General features: G+C 49.3%; 1 protein-coding gene across 1 annotated transcript; it reads right to left on the bottom strand.

Moving 5' to 3' along the window:
- Positions 1-9,100: 9,100 nt before the first annotated feature.
- On the bottom strand, positions 9,101-13,162 carry LOC120928281 (protein kinase C-like). Its single transcript, XM_040339381.1, has 7 exons — positions 11,459-13,162; positions 11,104-11,354; positions 10,961-11,023; positions 10,584-10,722; positions 10,305-10,493; positions 9,701-9,829; positions 9,101-9,229 (listed from the first exon to the last, which is right to left on the bottom strand). Exons 1-7 carry the CDS (start codon positions 13,160-13,162, stop codon positions 9,101-9,103), a joined length of 2,604 nt encoding a protein of 867 aa, XP_040195315.1.
- Between the last annotated feature and the right edge of the window lie 7,733 nt (positions 13,163-20,895).

Genomic DNA, 20,895 nt, shown 5'->3' with positions numbered 1-20,895 from the left:
AATCAGGGGGGACCCTATTGTATTCACCCAACTTTGTATGCCAAATCGTAGGGGCATGTAGTATTCTCCACAATTTAGCTCTAAGAAGGGGCATGCACATTGAGCTACGCAATGACCTTACCCCCGAAACCACGCAACCCCCCCCCCCCCAAGAAACACTACCGGATCTTCTGAGGGAAGAGCAATCCGGAATGGTCTTGTGGAACGTCTCTTTGCACATTAAACACACCCTGATCTTGTCACAAGTATAATGCATGTATGTACACCACTGTAGTCCCTAGCACACACACGACACATGCACCCCAAATTGGATTAGACCCAACAATACTCCATGGTATTAGGGAGCAGCAACGCCGCGTCAAGGCTCCAATTATGTTGCTGTCCATTCATACACCTTTCACATGGCAGAGGGTGACACCCCTTTTCCAGCAGGAGTGCCACCCCCCCCCCATTCACACACCAGTCACACTGTAGTATACACTCCTCACCGTGTGTAGGGACTACAAATAAATATAAAAACTCATATCCTGAGCATATAAAAAAAATAGAAACTCATATCCTGAGCATATATAAAAATAATCAAAAAATCATATTCTGTGGGGAAAAAAAATGTAGACATAAAATTATTTTTTGTTTTTTTTCTTTGGGCCAAGGGTGCCCCGGCTCCGGCTCCTCAATCTCTGTGGTGCAGAGGAGGCATGGGGTGGGGATTGAGGGGGGGGGGGGGGGGGGGGGGGGGGGGGGAGGAGCATCAACCCCTACTTCCACACTCCGTGCAGGTGGTGGCTGCATGCCCTCCATGGCGTTGGCCAGGCGGGCGAGGATTTTGTTGGTCTGGGCCAACATCCTCATTTGGCGGGTGGTGGTATCCCGCTGATGCCGGCGGGTAACTCTCGCCTCCTCCTGCACTGCAGCAGTGTTGGCCTGCACAGCAGCGGTATTGGCCTCCACCGCAGCTGTCATCCTGCTTAACAAAGCTGGTGTGGTCTCCTGAGCCACCAAGCAGGTGACTATGGCCTTAGAGTTGCCACTAATTTCCCCCAGGCTCTGTGCGACATGTTTGTCCCGGTCCGCATGCAGGGTGAGGGCATGCTGCATAGAGGTGGAGGTGGATGCCATGCTGTCCGCCAGACGACGCACCTCTCCCACCATGGCCCCTATATGGCGGGTCTGTAGGGCCTGCTCCTCCAGCAGACCGTCACGGAGGGTGGAGGGTATATGCCTCGTTTTTGAGAGAGCCTTCCTGGGAGGAGAGGCTCGGCCACGGACAGAGGGAGAAGGGGAGGGGTCCACAAGGGAGGGGCTTGCCCTGGAGGGGGATGACGTGCTGGGCGGGGGGGTGGTGGGTTGGTCAGGGATGGTGGTCTCCTCCTGGAGGGAGCCAGAGTCCTCCTGGATAAGGAAACAGGTATCCTCCTCCAATACCACTTCCTCCTCCATACTTGGCCCCGGTATGATGTCCTCCTGGACCAGCATAGCCAGAATGTCCATGGGGCCTGACTGGACCCCTGGCTCTGGTCTGGATGGGCTGGGTCGAGCCGCAGCCGAAGACGGCCCAGCTTCATCATCATCATCATCACCACCTGTGGATGACACCAAAACGAAATATTTTGCTGGTGCAACACACTTCTCACATGTTCACTTGTACCCCCTCCCATGATGCACAGCAGATATGAAAGAAAAATAATACTTACATCTTCACTTCTACCCACAAATATGTTCATTTGTACCCCCTCCCATGATGCACAGCAGATATGAAAGGAAAATAACTTACCAGTCCCCAAGTTCCCAACAGTGGAGTCGAACCCTTCAAGTCCCTCCACCTGCTCCTGCACAAACGTTTGTGCAATAAGCTGCTCCTCCTGATTGAGCCGGATCATACATCGCGGCCCACCTCCCGTGCCACCGGTATGCTTCCTGATAAGGGCCAGCTTATCCCGGACCCTGCGCCTCATATCGTTGAGCTTTTTCTGGATGTCATCCAGGTACGCACTTCATTACCCAGGGCATTGATGTCCAGGGCAATGGCTTCATATATAGCCCTCCTTTGGGCAATGGTGGTGTTTGCCCGCTGGGCACCATATAGGACTTCCTTATGCTGCTGGAGTGCAGCAATCAGGATGTCCATCTCCGCAGCCACGAAGTTGGCCTTCCTTTTTTTGGTCCCTTTGGGAGGTGCCATGTCTTGCAAATGGGCTGAATTTCCTTGCTCAGGGGGGGTAGGAAAAAGCAGGATGAAATTCAGCAAAGAACCTGCGCAAGTCTGCTCCTATTTATTTGCTCAGTGCAAGCAGCTGAGCAGGATTTGCCCTGAAATTATGCTAGGCGCAGTTTGACGCATGCGCAGACGGCAGCGCTCTAACTGCGCATGCGCGCGCCCGGCGCAAACCTCTGCTGAGCCGAAAATTCCTCATTTACATAGGGGCACACCCACTTTGACTTGCACGGCCTTGCGCCCTCAGCTTTGCCTTAAACAGGAGCAAATTAACTGAACAAACGATTCCTGAATCAGGTGGCAATTTGGCAAAATTGCTCCAGCGCAGAGAAATTCAGCTGAGCGGCTCATGTGTAAGTAATGGGCAAATCTACCTGAATCTGGGCCAATGAATGTTATGATTACCTACAATACATTGTTATCAGCTGTGCCATTGTAGTGGTGACAGGGTCACTTTAAGAGAATCTATGTATACTCTGATTATACTATATTTCTGTACCGCCCCACAAAGTATTTCTTCATAACTTTATTAGTCTACTTACACCGACAGTTTATCTTAATTCTACCTTTGGAAAAAAACATTGAACACACCCACACTGATGAAAAAAATGTGCATTTATTTTATTTTAGTATTTGAGCCTGAAAAGCATTACAATCAGGATCAGTGGATGGCGGGTGCAATGCGCAGCTTCCTGCAGACTATTCCTCCAGCTGCAGGTCTATACAGAGGTATGGACATTCAGTTACAGGGCTGGAGGAAGTGATCGATGGACTACGGGTGCCGTGATGTCCCACACTTATGTTCCATTCAGTGGAGGCACCAGGATGGGGGGTGCTATACCACCTTCAACATTTCTTTAAGCACCCCCATCCATTGGGCATCTGTCTGGGTATCCAAACACCAGAACATTCACAGTGCAGGCTATACCTGTGTTCAAGCACAGAGGAGGGGCTACTGGAGTTACCCCTCCTCCTTCCTCAGCCAATAACATGCTGTGAGTCGCCCTGGAAACGCCTCCTTCCTCTTCCTGAACTGTCACATTGGATACAAAGCTAGCCTAGGAGAAAAGCCAGGGGACCCAGTTGTCTGCCACTTCTCCATCTCCATATCATGTAGGAGGAGGAGAGCCTGAGACCAGCAAAGGTATGTGTCTATGACCAGTGCACAGGGATTTTGTCTTTCACCAGTTGGATGAGCGGTCCCCACCCCAGAAGTCATGGCATTAGAGGTTAGGTGTGCGCTCATCTTTCCATTCCTACCCCAGTCATAGTTTGTCTTCTTCTGGGTGCCCCCCTCCCCCCAATCTGTTCCGTTCTCTCCACCCTCTGTTTATCACAGGGGTAGGCAACCTGGGGCCCTCCAGCGGTTGTGGATTTACATTTGCCAATGATGGAGTGTACTTTATCCCCCTGACACCAATGATGGAGTGTACTTTATCCCCCTGACACCAATGATGGAGTGTACTTTATCCCCCTGACACCAATGATGGAGTGTGCTTTATCCCCCTGACACCAATGATGGAGTGTGCTTTATCCCCCTGACACCAATGATGGAGTGTACTTTATCCCCCTGACACCAATGATGGAGTGTACTTTATCCCCCTGACACCAATGATGGAGTGTACTTTATCCCCCTGACACCAATGATGGAGTGTACTTTATCCCCCCTGACACCAATGATGGAGTGTACTTTATCCCCCTGACACCAATGATGGAGTGTACTTTATCCCCCTGACACCAATGATGGAGTGTACTTTATCCCCCTGACACCAATGATGGAGTGTACTTTATCTCCTGACACCAATGATGGAGTGTACTTTATCCCCCTGACACCAATAATGGAGTGTACTTTATCCCCCTGGCACCAATGATGGAGTGTACTTTATCCCCCTGACACCAATGATGGAGTGTACTTTATCCCCCTGACACCAATGATGGAGTGTGCTTTATCTCCCTGACACCAATGACGGAGTGTACTTTATCCCCCTGACACCAATGATGGAGTGTACTTTATCCTCCTGACACCAATGATGGAGTGTGCTTTATCCCCCTGACACCAATGATGGAGTGTACTTTATCCCCCTGACACCAATGATGGAGTGTACTTTATCCTCCTGACACCAATGATGGAGTGTACTTTATCCCCCTGACACCAATGATGGAGTGTGCTTTATCCCCCTGACACCAATGATGGAGTGTGCTTTATCCCCCTGACACCAATGATGGAGTGTGCTTTATCCCCCTGACACCAATGATGGAGTGTACTTTATCCCCCTGACACCAATGATGGAGTGTACTTTATCCCCCTGACACCAATGATGGAGTGTACTTTATCCCCCTGACACCAATGATGGAGTGTACTTTATCCCCCTGACACCAATGATGGAGTGTACTTTATCCCCCTGACACCAATGATGGAGTGTACTTTATCCCCCTGACACCAATGATGGAGTGTACTTTATCCCCCTGACACCAATGATGGAGTGTACTTTATCCCCCTGACACCAATGATGGAGTGTACTTTATCCCCCTGACACCAATGATGGAGTGTACTTTATCCCCCTGACACCAATGATGGAGTGTACTTTATCCCCCTGACACCAATGATGGAGTGTACTTTATCCCCCTGACACCAATGATGGAGTGTACCTTATCCCCCTGACACCAATGATGGAGTGTACTTTATCCCCCTGACACCAATAATGGAGTGTACTTTATCCCCCTGACACCAATGATGGAGTGTACTTTATCCCCCTGACACCAATAATGGAGTGTACTTTATCCCCCTGACACCAATGATGGAGTGTACTTTATCCCCCTGACACCAATCATGGAGTGTACTTTATCTCCCTGACACCAATGATGGAGTGTACTTTATCCCCCTGACACCAATGATGGAGTGTACTTTATCCTCCTGACACCAATGATGGAGTGTGCTTTATTCCCCTGACACCAATGATGGAGTGTACTTTATCCCCCTGACACCAATGATGGAGTGTACTTTATCCCCCTGACACCAATGATGGAGTGTACCTTATCCCCCTGACACCAATGATGGAGTGTACCTTATCCCCCTGACACCAATGATGGAGTGTACCTTATCCCCCTGACACCAATGATGGAGTGTACCTTATCCCCCTGACACCAATGATGGAGTGTACTTTATCCCCCTGACACCAATGATGGAGTGTACTTTATCCCCCTGACACCAATGATGGAGTGTACTTTATCCCCCTGACACCAATGATGGAGTGTACTTTATCCCCCGACACCAATGACGGAGTGTACTTTATCCCCCTGACACCAATGATGGAGTGTACTTTATCTTCCTGTCACCAATGATGGCACTCAGGCCCTGACTGGGACAAAAAATAGGTCCGGGCATTTAAGACTGAGCAAGCCCATTTTTCGGTGTCTTTGCAGGGGTGACTGGTGTCAGTGTCCTCCACACTGCAATGTGCGGGGACACTGTGATATATTGGGGACAGCACTGTAAAGTGGCACTGTAATGATTACAGTGCCCCTTTACAGGTAGGCCCCTTTATATTACAGTGCCCCTGCAATTACCCCCCTTTTCTCTTTAATCACAGTGCCCCCTTTTACTCTCTGCTCACTGTGCAGTTCTCCAGCTCCTCCTGCCCCCTTACATCAGAGTCTGCACAGGCCCCCCTTACATCAGAGTCTGCACAGGCCCCCCTTACATCAGAGTCTGCACAGACCCCCCTTACATCAGAGTCTGCACAGACCCCCCTTACATCAGAGTCTGCACAGACCCCCCTTACATCAGAGTCTGCACAGACCCCCTTACATCAGAGTCTGCACAGGCCCCCCTTACATCAGAGTCTGCACAGACCCCCCTTACATCAGAGTCTGCACAGACCCCCCTTACATCAGAGTCTGCACAGACCCCCCATATATCAGAGTCCACACAGACCCCCCTTACGTCAGAGTCCGCACAGACACCCCTTACATCAGAGCCCTCTTACATCAGAGTCCGCACAGACCCCCCTTACATCAGAGTCCGCACAGACACCCCTTACGTCAGAGCCCCCTTACATCAGAGCCTGCACAGATCCTCCTTACATCAGAGTCTTCACAGACACCCCTTACATCAGAGCCCCTTACATCAGAGTCCGCACAGACCCCCCTTATGTCAGGGTCCGCACAGACACCCCTTACATCAGAGCCCCCTTTCATCAGAGTCCGCACAGACCCCCCTTACATCAGAGTCCGCACAGACTCCCTTACATCAGAGTCTGCACAGACCCCCCTTACATAACAGTCTGCACAGACCCCCTTACATCTGAGTCCGCACAGACCCCCCTTACATCAGAGTCCGCACAGACCCCATTACATCAGAGTCCGCACAGACCCCCCCTTACATCAGAGTCCGCACAGACCCCCCTTACATCACAGTCTGTACAGACACACCTTACATCAGAGTCCATACAGACCCCCCTTACATCAGAGTCCGCACAGAGACCCCTTACATCAGAGTCCACACAGACCCCTCTTAGAGTCTACAGAATTTCCACTTACTGTAAGGGGGAGCTCTGTGGACTCTAATGTAAATGGGAACCCTTATTTAGGCTGGGTTAACACTTGTGCAATGCGGGAACCCTGTGAATCCAGCTTGCATATCGCACTGCGAACTGACAGTTCGGACATGAATCGGATCGCATGGTTGTGAACATCCATGTGATCCGATTCTGGTGTGGACAAAAAAAGGGTCCTGTGTGATGCAATGTCAGCCATACTATCTGTATACTAGTGCGCTGTGCGATATCGCATGTGATTCGCACTGCTCTGCAAATCACATGTGATGTCCGTGCAATGCGATTTCAGCCATACAGATAGTATGGCTAATATTGCATCCTATTCGGATCAAACACGCACAGGACCCTTTTTTTGGTCCACACCAGAATCGGATCGCATGGGTGTTCACACCCATGCGATCCGATTCATGTCCGAACCGTCAGTTCGCAGTGCGATATGCAAGCTGAAATGAAGGTGTCGTTAACATTGTATGACACTCCCCAGCAGTTCGCATATGGCAGTGTAAGCTGCCGTGCGAGTCATGTGCGATGCGGGAACCCGCAGTGGATTCGCAGGGTTCCCACATCGCACAAGTGTGAACCCAGCCTATAGGGAGAATGTGTGCAAGGGGAACTCTGAATCAGAGTTTCTGATGTAAGGGGGTCTCTGGTCATCAAAGCCTCCCCTCTTGCATCAGAGTCCACAGAGCACCCCTTAAATCCATTTTACACACTGGGAGGCAGGAGAGAGAGGATGATCTTACTCACCCCAGGAATGGAGGCTCAGGCAGAGGCTGTTTGCTTCCTTTACATCTCCGCCAAGTGTGTGGGCGTGTCAGACACAGAAGAGGGGCGGGAAGAGGAGGAGCAGTCCATCCTAGAGCAGAGAGCAGAACTGTTCCTGTTGGCTCTGAGGCTGATCTGTGTGTGAGAGAGACACACAGCTCAGCCCATGCGCCAGAGAAGACAGTGACACGGGCATGGCCGCATAGCGGTAGGTGAGCGGCAGCCGCGGCCCAAGTTAATCCCAACCAGGCCGCTAACATACAGCTATGCGGCCTGGACATGGTCGCAGCCCACCGGGCATATGCCCGGTCTGTCCTATGGCCAGTCCGGGCCTGATGGCACTTAGTTTATTCTCATTGTCACCAATGATGGGCTTATTTTCTTCTACTGACACCAGTGATGGGACTTATTTTATCCCACTGACACAATGATGGGATTTATTTTATTTATTTTATTCTCACTGACACCAGTGATGTACCCCCCGTGCCCTCTTGGCAGCACATTTCACACACCTCATTTTTCTTCTCAAACTCGTTGTTTGAATGTGTACTAAAGGATATATCTTTAATGAGAGCCTCACATTAAATCTGAATAAAATGCCATTATTGCTCCTAGTAAACAATGTGGCCAATATAAATAAAGATCACCTTCTCCCCTCTTCTGCCACAAACTTGATCCATCTTGTTCCAGAATATTTCCAAAATCTGCAGTGCGCCACAACAAGCGACTTTGCGTTGTGCGTTGTGTTGGGAGAAAATAATCTATAAATCAATGCTCTGCACATTGATATACACCCTTTCCATATCAAACAAACTTTGCATAAAATGAGGGATTTTTGGTTCACATATATATCGCAATACATGTTTAAGCCGGCCAACTGCGTCAAAGTAATCCCTCTCTGGCCAGTTTTTTTTAATTTATTTTTTATTTTTTTTTTATTTTTTTATTCTTTACATACAGAGCATAGCTTAGCGGTTCCAGTATAAAAACGCTGCACCTACAGGGAATAAATTCTTGGTGGGTGACACAGGACACAAAGCTTGATGGTTTCTATCAACAAGGAGACGCTGTAGGTGCAGGACACAAGTTCTTGGTGGTTTCTTCTGTATGTATAAGAATTGATGGCTTGTTTTACAGGTGAATTCCACAACACCCATCTGGGGTGAGCTGTCAGTGGGCACATGGCCTGTGTAGTAGCTTTGAAATCCCCACTCTTCAGATAGATGGAGAAGAGTGAGGATTACAAATCCCCGGACCACTACACAGGCTTCTTGGCCACTAACAGTTCATCACCCTGGGAGGTAAGTACAGCTGATTGTACAGTATGGAACTCGCCTGTAGATCCAGAGGAAGGCGAAAAACCCGTATGAAGCATGGTATAATTTGCTCCAACAGGGCAAAAATTCCTTCCTGACCCCCGAAGGCGATCGGATTACTCCCTGGATCAGCCATCTGTGGTGTAAACAATGGTGGTAACAAATCTGTGATGTTAACAAATTGTCTAAAATGCGTAGAATAGTTTCTTCTGAATCTTCGCAGGACGATGTCGTTGTCTAATGCAGATTCACATGCGTGCCCACATGCTGTTGATGTATGTGAACTCGGGTAGGTATATCTCCTCTCCTGGCTTCTTTGATGTATTTGGCATTATAGCCGATGGAGAAAGTCGGTTGTCTATATCCATGTCCATCTGCTGTAAAAAGAAAACACAATGCGTCATATTCAATGTTTATAGATCTCTGGACTTATTGTTTAATAATGAGCAGCTCTCCCATTACAAATTAGAGCCGATCTCTTCTTCCTCAATTCCATGTAGTGAGAGGACAGATGGGACATCAATCTAGAAGCAGACTATGTGTCTATGGCCATCACTTCCACCACATGGCGATGGGTGACGTCTCATAGACCTCATAGAGATTGTATCATGTACCATTGTACCATCTCACTTCCACTCACTCCCAACTGTGCACCATTGTGTCCGGTGCCTAGAAAGTTATGTTCTTATCTTCTCTCATGGAAAAGGGAACAATTGACTGGTTAGTCTGTAAGGTTTTCCTGCAGGCTGGATTATGTTTGTGTTCCCTACATTATCTGTAAGGACACAGCATTGCTCCAATCTGTCAGATATATAGTAATATCGTCCCATTAGGATCTGGGTACTTACCATGTCCACTTGGAAAGGGGGAAATGCGTTCCCTTTCTCCACTTCTTCCCAGTCGATGGATTCCATGTAGATGTGGGATCGGATGTCTTCACTGATCCCCAGTCTCTCCTCCGGATATTTGCAAAGCAGCTATAAAATAATGAAGAGTTAGTTATCTATGAGGACTTGTATACATGAGTAATAAAAGTTACATCACTTTGCTCTGTATAGATTAGGAAAGATCTCTGACTGCTGTGCGTCTCCTCCTGGGCGGGCCTTAACCCAATAGACATCTTAGCGTGTGAAGACTCACATATAGACCAGTATAGGTGCTGGATGCAAACATAAATGAGTTGTTTGAGTTCTGCTTTGATAGAATTATGAAATGTGCATATCAGTGATTTACCCCATGTGGCATCTTCTGCCCCCTCAGTCCCATGATAAAGTGTTACTATGGTTGTGTAACTGAACCTTTACCGGGGGACAAAGAAGCCAAACTACCCAACAGTCAAGGCAATGACCAGACTTGTCAGCAAACCTACATTATACCCCTAGAGCAGCAGCAGTAGTATGCCCAGACGCCTTTCCTGTTACTATTTAGTGTAAAAAAAGTTCTCCTACTTACTCCTTTTATGAAGTCCTCCAGGTCCGGGTCCATGTCAGGGGGGTAATCGGGATAGCTGAAGTTCACCTCTCTCCGGTATTCATCAAAGGTCATGCTCCCAAATGGCATATGCTTTGTGGCCAAGATGTAGATAATGACTCCTAGTGAAAACCAGTCCGGTTCAAACTGGTAATAGTCATTGTTGACAACCTGCGAAAGCAAAGAAAAGACATGAATAAGTCCATTGGTCAGATAAATAATAATAATAGATAAGTGATGAGTATGGAGAAATCTACAAACCTCCGGAGCCATGAATCCTCTGGTTCCAGCCACACCGGTGCTTCTTTCATCGTCCCATAGACCTGCTACTGCCAGTCCATAGTCGGCAATGCGGACATGTCCTTCTTCATCCATCAGGATATTATCAGGCTTGAGGTCCCTGCAAAGAGAAAGACTGGAAGTGTCATTTTATACATTTCTAAAACAGATTTTAGGGATCACTTTCCCGCCAACTGATATTTCAATTCTCGGTGCTGCTAGTGACAGAAGTTTTCCATGAGCTTCTTCTATCAGTTGCTTGGTAAAGTGGGAAGACATTAGGTAGCCATGTATATATGTGCCCTCCTCTGACACATTGTACACGGGTATATGGTCTACAATACAATACAAGTACTTACCTATGAAGGATGCCATTATAGTGAAGGAATTCCAGGCCACACGATATTTCTGCCACAAGGAATCTGTAAAAGAGAAAATAAAAGTTAGATTGAAACAAAATGACATTTAAAATAAATGAAATTCACTTCGTAATGAAAGTTACTGGATGTAGTCGCTGTCGACTGGTGAATATTTCCAGATGAAGTCCCTTAAACTCCCTTCGCTGGCGTATTCCATCACAAAGCAGGCGGTGAGGGGGGTTTGGAAGGCGGCATATAGCTGAATAAGAAAGGGGCATCCTTGTGACTTCTCCATGGCGTAGCGTTCTATGTCAAGGTCGTAGGTATTTCTAGTCTTAATCACTGACTTGATGGCCACTTTCTGCTGGCTCTTTCGGTGAGTCGCCAGAACAACCTGAATGAGAGAGAAGATAACAATTAGTGGGGTCCTCGGTGATGAAAGGGTGTTTTGTGGGTGGAGCTAGTCATTGAAGTAACGGGGAGTAAATGAGCACTTACCTTTCCAAAGCTTCCTTCTCCAAGCTCACAGTGCAATGTGAAGCTTGACAGCGTTATTCTCACGTCCTCGCTTGGTGCGGTGGAGTCGTCTCCGGTGGATTCAGTCTCTGAGTTGGAAGTTCCTGAGAAGACACTCGCCATGCTTAGGGCAGTGTCAGGGGTTCCAGGATGGGAAGGGATGCAAGGTCCTGAAAGGACACACTCTGTGCCCAGGTTGGTGTTGGCTGTTCCATCTTCATCCGGGCATGCAGGGCTGCAATGTGCTGCAGGCTGTGAATGGACCTCCGTGATGCTGGAGGTGCTGATGGTGGTCCCAGCCTTAGCCAAGGTGGGACTGGCAGGGTTATGACACCCTGAGGGGTTTGGAGATGACTGGTAGTGGTCCTCATCTCCAGCGATGGAATTGGTGGCTGCAGTCACCTCAGCCGAGGTGAGGCAGGAAGGGCTACCAGACCCTGAAATTACACTGATGATCAGGTTGGTGTCATTGGATCCAGTCTCAGCTGGATGTGCAGGGCTTGAATACCCTGAAGAATCCTCCATGGGGTTGGAGGCTCTGATGTTACTGGTCCCAGCCTTAGCCAAGGCAGGACAGGCAGGGCTATGACACCCTGAGGGGTTTGGAGATGACTGGTAGTGGTCCTCATCTCCAGCGATGGAATTGGTGGCTGCAGTCACCTCAGCCGAGGTGAGGCAGGAAGGGCTACCAGACCCTGAAATTACACCAATGCTGAGATTGGTGTCATTGGATCCAGTCTCAGCTGGATGTACAGGGCTTGAATACCCTGAAGAATCCTCCATCAGGTTGGAGGCTCTGATGTTACTGGTCCCAGCCTTAGCCAAGGCAGGACAGGCAGGGCTATGACACCCTAAGGGGTTTGGAGATGACTGGTAGTGGTCCTCATCTCCAGCGATGGAATTGGTGGCTGCAGTCACCTCAGCCGAGGTGAGGCAGGAAGGGCTACCAGACCCTGAAATGACACTGATGATCAGGTTGGTGTCATTGGATCCAGTCTCAGCTGGATGTACAGGGCTTGAATACCCTGAAGAATCCTCCATGGGGTTGGAGGCTCTGATGTTACTGGTCCCAGCCTTAGCCAAGGCGGGACATGCAGGGCTATGACACCCTGAGGGGTTTGGAGATGACTGGTAGTGGTCCTCATCTCCAGCGATGGAATTGGTGGCTGCAGTCACCTCAGCCGAGGTGAGGCAGGAAGGGCTACCAGACCCTGAAATGACACCAATGCTGAGATTGGTGTCATTGGATCCAGTCTCAGCTGGATGTACAGGGCTTGAATACCCTGAAGAATCCTCCATGGGGTTGGAGGCTCTGATGTTACTGGTCCCAGCCTTAGCCAAGGTGGGACTGGCAGGGCTATGACACCCTGAGGGGTTTGGAGATGACTGGTAGTGGTCCTCATCTCCAGCGATGGAATTGGTGGCTGCAGTCACCTCAGCCGAGGTGAGGCAGGAAGGGCTACCAGACCCTGAAATGACACTGATGATCAGGTTGGTGTCATTGGATCCAGTTTCAGCTGGATGTGCGGGGCTTGAATACCCTGAAGAATCCTCCATGGGATTGGAGGCTCTGATGTTACTGGTCCCAGCCTTAGCCAAGGCGGGACAGGCAGGAGATGACTGGTGGTAAATGTCATCATCATCATCATTATTGATGCGCCGGCAAAATGTGAAGCAGTTTCCCATTGTTGGAAAATATGAGAAACACAAGAAAAACAAGCAAAACAAGGAGCAGAAAAAAGCGATGCTTCCTCTACAACTCTCACAGCTTGAATGAGCTCCACACACTGAGCACCCCTGGCCCTCAGCTATTTATTCACTCTGAGCTGTGATGTCATAAAGACACTGAGACAGTTCTGTTGCCATGGTTACACAGTGATGGTTGTTTGGGGGAGGGGCTGGAGAATCTCATCTCTGATTACATACAGAGACGGGGGAGGGGACAGACACACCATTACTAATCATTTATGATAGAGAACTATGAGGGGCAATAGGATGGGGCAGGCTTAATGGTGGAAGTTTTTATAGTGCAGTTTCTCCCAGGGCTGCAGAGCATCGCACCTTTCACTGCAGAGAATCACGCCTTTACCTGCAGAACATCGCACCTTTCACCCAGGGCTGCAGAGCATCGCACCATTCGCTGCAGAGCATCGCGCCTTTCCCTGCAGAACATCGCACCATTCTCCCAGGGCTGCAGAGCATCGCGCCTTTCACTGCAGAGCATCGTACCTTACCTGCAGAGCATCACGCCTTTCTCCCAGGGCTGCAGAGCATCGCACTATTCGCTGCAGTGCATCGCGCCTTTCCCTGCAAAACATCGCACCTTTCTCCCAGGGCTGCAGAGTATTGCGCCTTTTGCTGCAGAGCATTGCACTTTTCACTGCAGAGCATCGCGCCTTTCGCTGCAGAGCATCACACCTTACTGCAGAGCATCACGCCTTTCTCCCAGGGTTGCAGAGCATCACACCATTCACTGCTGAGCATCGTGCCTTTCCCTGCAGAACATCGCACCTTTCTCTCAGTGCTGCAGAGCATTGCGCCTTAAGCTGCAGAGCACTGCACCATTCACTGCAGAGCATCGCGCCTTTCACTGCAGAACATCGCTCCTTTCACCCAGGACTGCAGAGCATCGCTCCTTTCACTGCAGAGCATTGTACCTTACCTGCAGAGCATCACACCTTTCTCCCAGGGCTGCAGAGCATCGCGCCTTTCGCTGCAGAGCATCACACCTTTTTCCCAGGACTGCAGAGCATCGCACCATTTCTGCAGAGGATCGCACCTTTCCCTGTAGAACATTGCACCTTTCTCCCAGGGCTGCAGAGCATTGCGCCTTTCGTTGCAGAGCATCGCACATTTCGCTGCAGAGCATCGCGCTTTTCTCTGCAGAACATCGCTCCTTTCACCCAGGGCTGCAGAGCATCGCGCCTTTAGCTGCAGAGCATTATACCTTACCTGCAGAGCATCACGCCTTTCTCCCAGGGTTTCAGAGCATCGAACCATTTTCTGCAGAGCATCGCGCCTTTCCCTGCAGAACATCACACCTTTCTCCCAGGGAGCAGAGCATCGCACCTTTTGCTTGCTACAGAGCATCACACCTTTCTCGCAAGGGTTCAGAGCATCACGCCTTTCACTGCAGAGCATCGTACCTTGCTGCAGAGCATCACACCTTTCTCCAAGGGTTGCAGAGCATCGCACCGTTGTCTGCAGAGCATCGTGCCTTTCCCTGCAAAACATTGCACCTTTCTCCCAGGGCTGCAGAGCATTGCACCTTTCGCTGCAGAGCATCACGCCTTTCCCTGCAGAACATCGCTCCTTTCACCCAGGGCTGCAGAGCATTGCGCCTTTCGCTGCAGAGCATTGCGCCTTTCGCTGCAGAGCATTGCGCCTTTCTCCCAGTGCTGCAGAGCATCGCACCATTCGCTGCAGTGCATCACGCCTCGGCTGCAGAACATCGCACCTTTCTCCCAGAGCTGCAGAGCATTGCGTATTTCACTGCAGAGCATTGCACCGTTCGCTGCAAAACATTGCGCCTTTCCCTGCAGAACATCGCACCGTTTACCCAGGGCTGCAGAGCATTGCGCCTTTCACTGCAGAGCATCGTACCTTACCTGCAGAGCATCATGCCTTTCTCCCAGGGCTGCAGAGCATTGCACCATTCGCTGCAGAGCATCGCACCTTTCCCTGCAGAACATCACACTTTTCTCCCAGGGCTGAGAGCATTGCAACTTTTGCTGCAGAGCATCGCACCTTTCGCTGCGGAACATCGCTACTTTCACCCAGGGCTGCAGAGCATTGCGCCTTTCACTGCAGAGCATTGTACCTTACCTGCAGAGCATCATGCCTTTTGCTGCAGAGCATCGTACCTTACCTGCAGAGCATTGTGCCTTTCTCCCAGGGCTGCAGAGCATCGCACCATTCGCTGCAGAGCATCGTGCCTTTCCCTGCAGAACGTCGCACCTTTCTCCCAGGGCTGCAGAGCATTGCGCCTTTTTTCTGCAGAGTATCACGCCTTTCCCTGCAGAACATCGCTCCTTTTACCCAGGGCTGCAGAGCATCGCGCCTTTCACTGCAGAGCATCGTACCTTACCTGCAGAGCATCATGCCTTTCTCCCAGGGCTGCAGAGCATCGCGCCTTTCCCTGCAGATAATCGCTCCTTTCAGCCAGGGCTGCAGAGCATCGTATCTTACCTGCAGAGCATCATACCTTTCTCCCAGGGCTGCAGAGCATCACGCCTTTCACTGCAGAGCATTGTACCTTACCTGCTGAGCGTCACGCCTTTTTCCCAGGGCTGCAGAGCATTGCACCATTCGCTGCAGAACATCGCACCTTTTTCTCAGAGCATTGCACCTTTCGCTACAAAGCATCATACCTTTCGCTGCAGAGCATCACGCCTTTCCCTGCAGAACATCGCTCCTTTCACCCAGGGCTGCAGAGCATCACGCCTTTCACTGCAGAGCATCGTACCTTACCTGCAGAGCATCACGCCTTTTTCCCATGGCTGCAGAGCATTGCACCTTTTGCCCAGGGCTGCAGAGCATTGCGCCTTTTGCTGCAGGGCATTGCACATTTCGCTACAGAGCATTGCTCCTTTCACCCAGGGCTGCAGAGCATCGTTCCTTTCGCTGCAGAGCATCATACCTTACCTGCAGAGCATTACGCCTTTCTCCAAGGGCTGCAGAGCATCGCACCGTTCTCTGCAGAGCATCACTGCTCCCGAAAAAACGGCCATTTAAAAAAATAAAAAATGCATTGATACATGTCCCCTGGGGCAGGACCCAGGTCCCAACATACTTTTTAGGAAAAAAACTTGCATATTAACCATTAAAATGAGCACTTTTGATTTCTACCATAGACTTCTAAAGGGAGTTTGGCGGCTTTACATATTTATTGCATTGCGCCGGTTTATACGCCTAATTAATGATTTATCCGGCGCACCAATTAAGCCATGAACCGGCGCAGCGCATTGTTTATAGTAATATGTTTCTTTATTCTACTCATAGATACCAAAAGACCGATCTGCTGACACGCCATTTGTATAATGATGAATCTGTACCCTCCATATTGTGGGCATTTTTCTACAAATCCAGCCCTGATGTCCGGTCTTGATTGTACCTTTTATTTTTTGAGCACCTTGTCTCCTTAACCACTGGGCGTCCCTGCCTGGTCGACCGAGGCTCCCCGGCACGCGGGAGCCCCTGGTGACAATTGTTTGCTTGGGGCAGCACTCTTCATTGAGTGCATAGGGCGCTTCCCAGGCTTCTGAGAGTTTCTCTCTCGAGCATGCATTCCTGCGATACACGGCGGACCACAGTGTGTCCGCTCTCGCTGGATTGGTGGCCACCTGTATGGGATGGCTTTCCTGATCCGTATTGGGTGGTTGCCGCGGTGACGCGTCAGTGCCTCGCGTGCATGCGTCCTGAGGTTTCCATTTTCCCTGGCACTTCTGCCCATCGTGTCCTGTCGGTCACGTCGACGTCTGACGTCACCGCGCAATGAGGGCGGCCTAAGATGATGGTGGTGACTGATTTTAGGTGTGGATGAGACATTCCAGACCATCGATTGGTCCAGGTAGTCACTGGCTCCTCCTCTGTTCCACCCCCCTTCCCCTTTTGGCACAAAATTTGAAGCCAATTCATTGGCTCAATCACATCTGGTGTCCTATTTAATCACGGCTGTGATGCTTACAGATTGCTGCACAGCCTCGATCTAGGCACAGACAAACTTCTCAACCCAAGGTATGGAAATATCGAGCGTATGCTCTTCAAACATGACAAATATTTGTTTTTCTCTCCTCTCAGTTGGGTTACATATACCCACGAGATTTGATATACTTCAGCTCATCGTGTTTATATTTTCCTATTTTTTCCTTTTTTTTTTTAGATCACGTGCTGGTTTGTCTTGTGCTAGCCCTGTGAGCCTTGGTGTTGGGTTCTGTCCGGTGGGAGTCAATGGTGCTCAATTACTTTAACCACTTCAATACCAGGCACTTACGCACCTTCCTGCCCAAGCCAATTTTCAGCTTTCAGCGCGGTTGCAATTTGAATGACAATTGTGTGGTCATGCAACACTGTACCCAAACAAATGTTTTATCATTTTGTTTCCACAAATAGAGTTTTATTTTGGTGGTATTTGATCACCTCTGCGATTTTTATTTTTTGCAAAAATAAAACGTTTTTATTTGTTTCTGTACATTTTTTTTTGTAAATAAATACGTTTTCTTCTTCAATGATGGGCACTGATATGGCTTCACTGACGGGCACTGATAAGGCGGCACCAATGAGGTGGCACTGATAATGGGCACTGATAGGCGGCACTGATAGGCACTGATGGGCACTCATAGACAGCGCTGATAGGCACTTATGGGTGGCATTGATGGATACATATGGGTGGCACTGAGGGACACTGATGAGTGGCACTGCTTACTCTGGTGGGTGGCATTGCTGGGCATCACTGTTTATATGTGCTACTATAGTGCCAGTCAGTGCCCATTTGTGGGCACTGATTGGCATATGTTGGGCATGTTTTGTAACATGTGGATGGCCATGGGGGATGTACCTGGCCATCCACATGTTGAAGGCTTCCCTGGTGGTCCTGGGCGGGCATCCGAGGGGGGGCTGCGCTGATGAACAATCAACGCGAACCCCCCCTGTCAGGAGAGCCGCTGATCGGGTCTCCTCTACTCGCGTCTGTCAGACGCGAGTGAGGAAGAGTAGATCAATGGCTCTTCCTGTTTACATCGTGATCAGCCGTGATTGGACATGGCTGATCACGTGGTAAAGAGCTTCCGTCAGAGGCTCTTTACCGAGAACGGTGTAGCGGTGTATCAGACTGACACACCGCACCACCGATCGCCGTGATGCGCGCCCCCATGGAAGCGTGGCGGCTGTTATTCTGCAGGACGTCAGTAGAGTCAGGGTAACAGAACCACTTCCCGGACGTCAATTTGCTATTGACCGGGCGGGAAGTGGTTAATACTACCTTCATAGGGCCAAACATGTATATGTCTATGGTCCCTTACATCATGCGTAAGATATCCGGGCTGAATTTCCCATAATGATCCTCGGGGGACTTTTTTTTATCTTACCTGGCTTGTCTTTTCTGATCCCCCTTACATGCATACAACTTTTTTGTTGTGAGATGTAAGTATATATGTGTATATATTTTTATTCTATCAGTTTTTTTGGATGCTCAATGTATTAAAATAAGTCATGCTATATCTATGAGAGATTAAAAGAAATAAATGAATGTACTCATTATCACTTTGATGTTATATATATATATATATATATATATATATATATATATATATATATATATTTGTTTCCTATTTCTTAACCACTTAAGGACCGCCTAACGCCGATATACGTTGGCATAATGGCACGGCTGGGCACAGGCACATACAGGTATGTCGCCTTTTAGAGCCCAGCCGTGGGTCGCGCGCGCCGGTCCGAAGCTCCGTGACCGCGCCCGCGGGACCCGCAAACCCGATCACCGCCGGTGTCCCGCAATCGGGTCACAGGAGCTGAAGAACAGGGAGAGGTGAGTGTAAACACACTACTGTTCTTCTCTGTGGCAGTGTCACTGATCGTCTGTTCCCTGATATAGGGAACGATGATCAGTGACGTCACACGTCCAGCCCCACCCCCTACAGTAAAAATCACTCCCTTAGGGCACACTTAACCCCTTGGTGCCCCTTAGTGGTTAACCCCTTCACTGTCATTTTCACAGTATCAGTGCATTTTTATAGCACTTTTCGCTGTGAAAATGACAATGGTCCCACAAATGTGTCATAAGTGTACGATGTGTCCGCCATAATGTCGCAGTCACAAAAAAAAAATATTAATAAAAATGCCATAAACTATCCTCTATTTTGTAGACGCTATAACTTTTGCGCAAACCAATCAATAAACGCTTATTGCGATTATTTTTACCAAAAATATGTAGAAGAATACGTATCGGCCTAAACTGAGGGGGAAAAAATGTTATACAGTGGGTGACCGCGATATTGTGTCAATCTCGCTCCCTTTCTCGGCGAGATTGACCACCTACGAGCCCCATCGCGGGAGCCAGCGCCGAGCTGGCTTGCCGCGATAGAGACAAAGCCGTCATAGAAGCGACGGGAGATCCGACTTGGATTCCCGCCAATTCTAGCGTCGGGATTTGGTATGCATTCCTGAGGGAGAACTCCACGCCAATTTTTAAATAAAAAAACAACATGGGTTCACCCCCCAGGAGCATACCAGGCCCTTAGGTCTGGTATGGGTTGTAAGGAGACCCCCCCCTACGCCGAAAAACCGACGTAGGGGGTCCTCCTACAATCCATACCAGACCCGTATCCAAAGCACGCTACCCGGCCGGCTAGGAAAGGAGTGGGGACGAGCGAGCGCCCCCCCTCCTGAGCCGTACCAGGCCACATGCCCTCAACATGGGGGGGTTGGGTGCTCTGGGGCAGGGGGGTGCACTGCGGGGCCCCCCCCACCCCAGAGCACCCTGTCCCCATGTTGATAAGGACAGGGCCTCTTCCTGACAACCTTGGCCGTTGGTTGTCGGGGTCTGTGGGCAGGGGGCTTATCAGAATCTGGGAGCCCCCTCAAATAAGGGGGACCCCAGATACCGGCCCCCACCCTAAGTGAATGGATATGGGGTACATCGTACCCCTTCCCATTCACCTGGAGGCAAAGTGTTAAAGTTAATAAACACACGACACAGGGTTTTTAAAATAATTTATTAGTCTGCTCCGGGGGCCCCCCCTGTCTTCTTTAGCTCTTTTAGCAGGGGGGCTTCTTCTTCCGCTCTCCGGGGGGTCTTCTGCTCTCCGGGGGGTCTTCTCCGCTCTCCGGGGGGGTCTTCTCCGCTCTGGGGGGTCTTCTCCTATCTTCTCCGCTCTCCGGTGTTGACTCTGCGCACCCCGGTTCTTCTCCCGCTGTCCGGTGCCTTCTCCTTCAGCTTTCACTTAAATTAAATATTAATTAATTATATTATTAATAATTAAATATTAATATTAAATAAATTAAATAAAATCACTTTCACTTTCCTTTTTAATCCCGTTTATTATGCTGCTGTCTACTTGTGTAATAACTTTTTCTGTAAATATATTTCTTTGTTATATTGTAACTCCAATATGCTCTAAACCAAAACTAAAATAATTTTTCTCACTTTAAGAAAGCTATTGTACAATTAACTTTATTTCCTCCCTGGCTGGCCATGTCACAGACTTTTCTTTAAAAAACTGCTAAACCAGACACTGTAAATAGTGTATTTCCGTTAAACTGTGGTGATAGTTGTCGTATGTGTGTTAACTCACTCTCCTCCTGTTGGAAGTTATATTGCTGTCATTCTGGAAAATCTCTGTTCCGGGTGAAGCTAAACGTTCCATTGTCATAACCCTGCCCATCAGTAAGCTTGCATAAAGGCCTGT

The sequence above is a fragment of the Rana temporaria genome, chromosome 2 (assembly GCF_905171775.1).
Source record: "Rana temporaria chromosome 2, aRanTem1.1, whole genome shotgun sequence".
In the NCBI taxonomy this organism is placed as follows: domain Eukaryota; kingdom Metazoa; phylum Chordata; class Amphibia; order Anura; family Ranidae; genus Rana; species Rana temporaria.
Note: the sequence above shows the minus strand (reverse complement) of the source record. Positions and strands in the feature narration are given on the sequence as shown.

Coding starts and splice junctions, on each gene's coding strand:
- LOC120928281 (XM_040339381.1), bottom strand. CDS start 13,162: ATGGGAAACTGCTTCACATTTTGCCGGCGCATCAATAATGATGATGAT. Junction 11,355..11,458: donor GAGAAGGAAGCTTTGGAAAG/GTAAGTGCTCAT, acceptor TCTCTCATTCAG/GTTGTTCTGGCGACTCACCG. Junction 10,494..10,583: donor GAGGATTCATGGCTCCGGAG/GTTTGTAGATTT, acceptor TTGCTTTCGCAG/GTTGTCAACAATGACTATTA.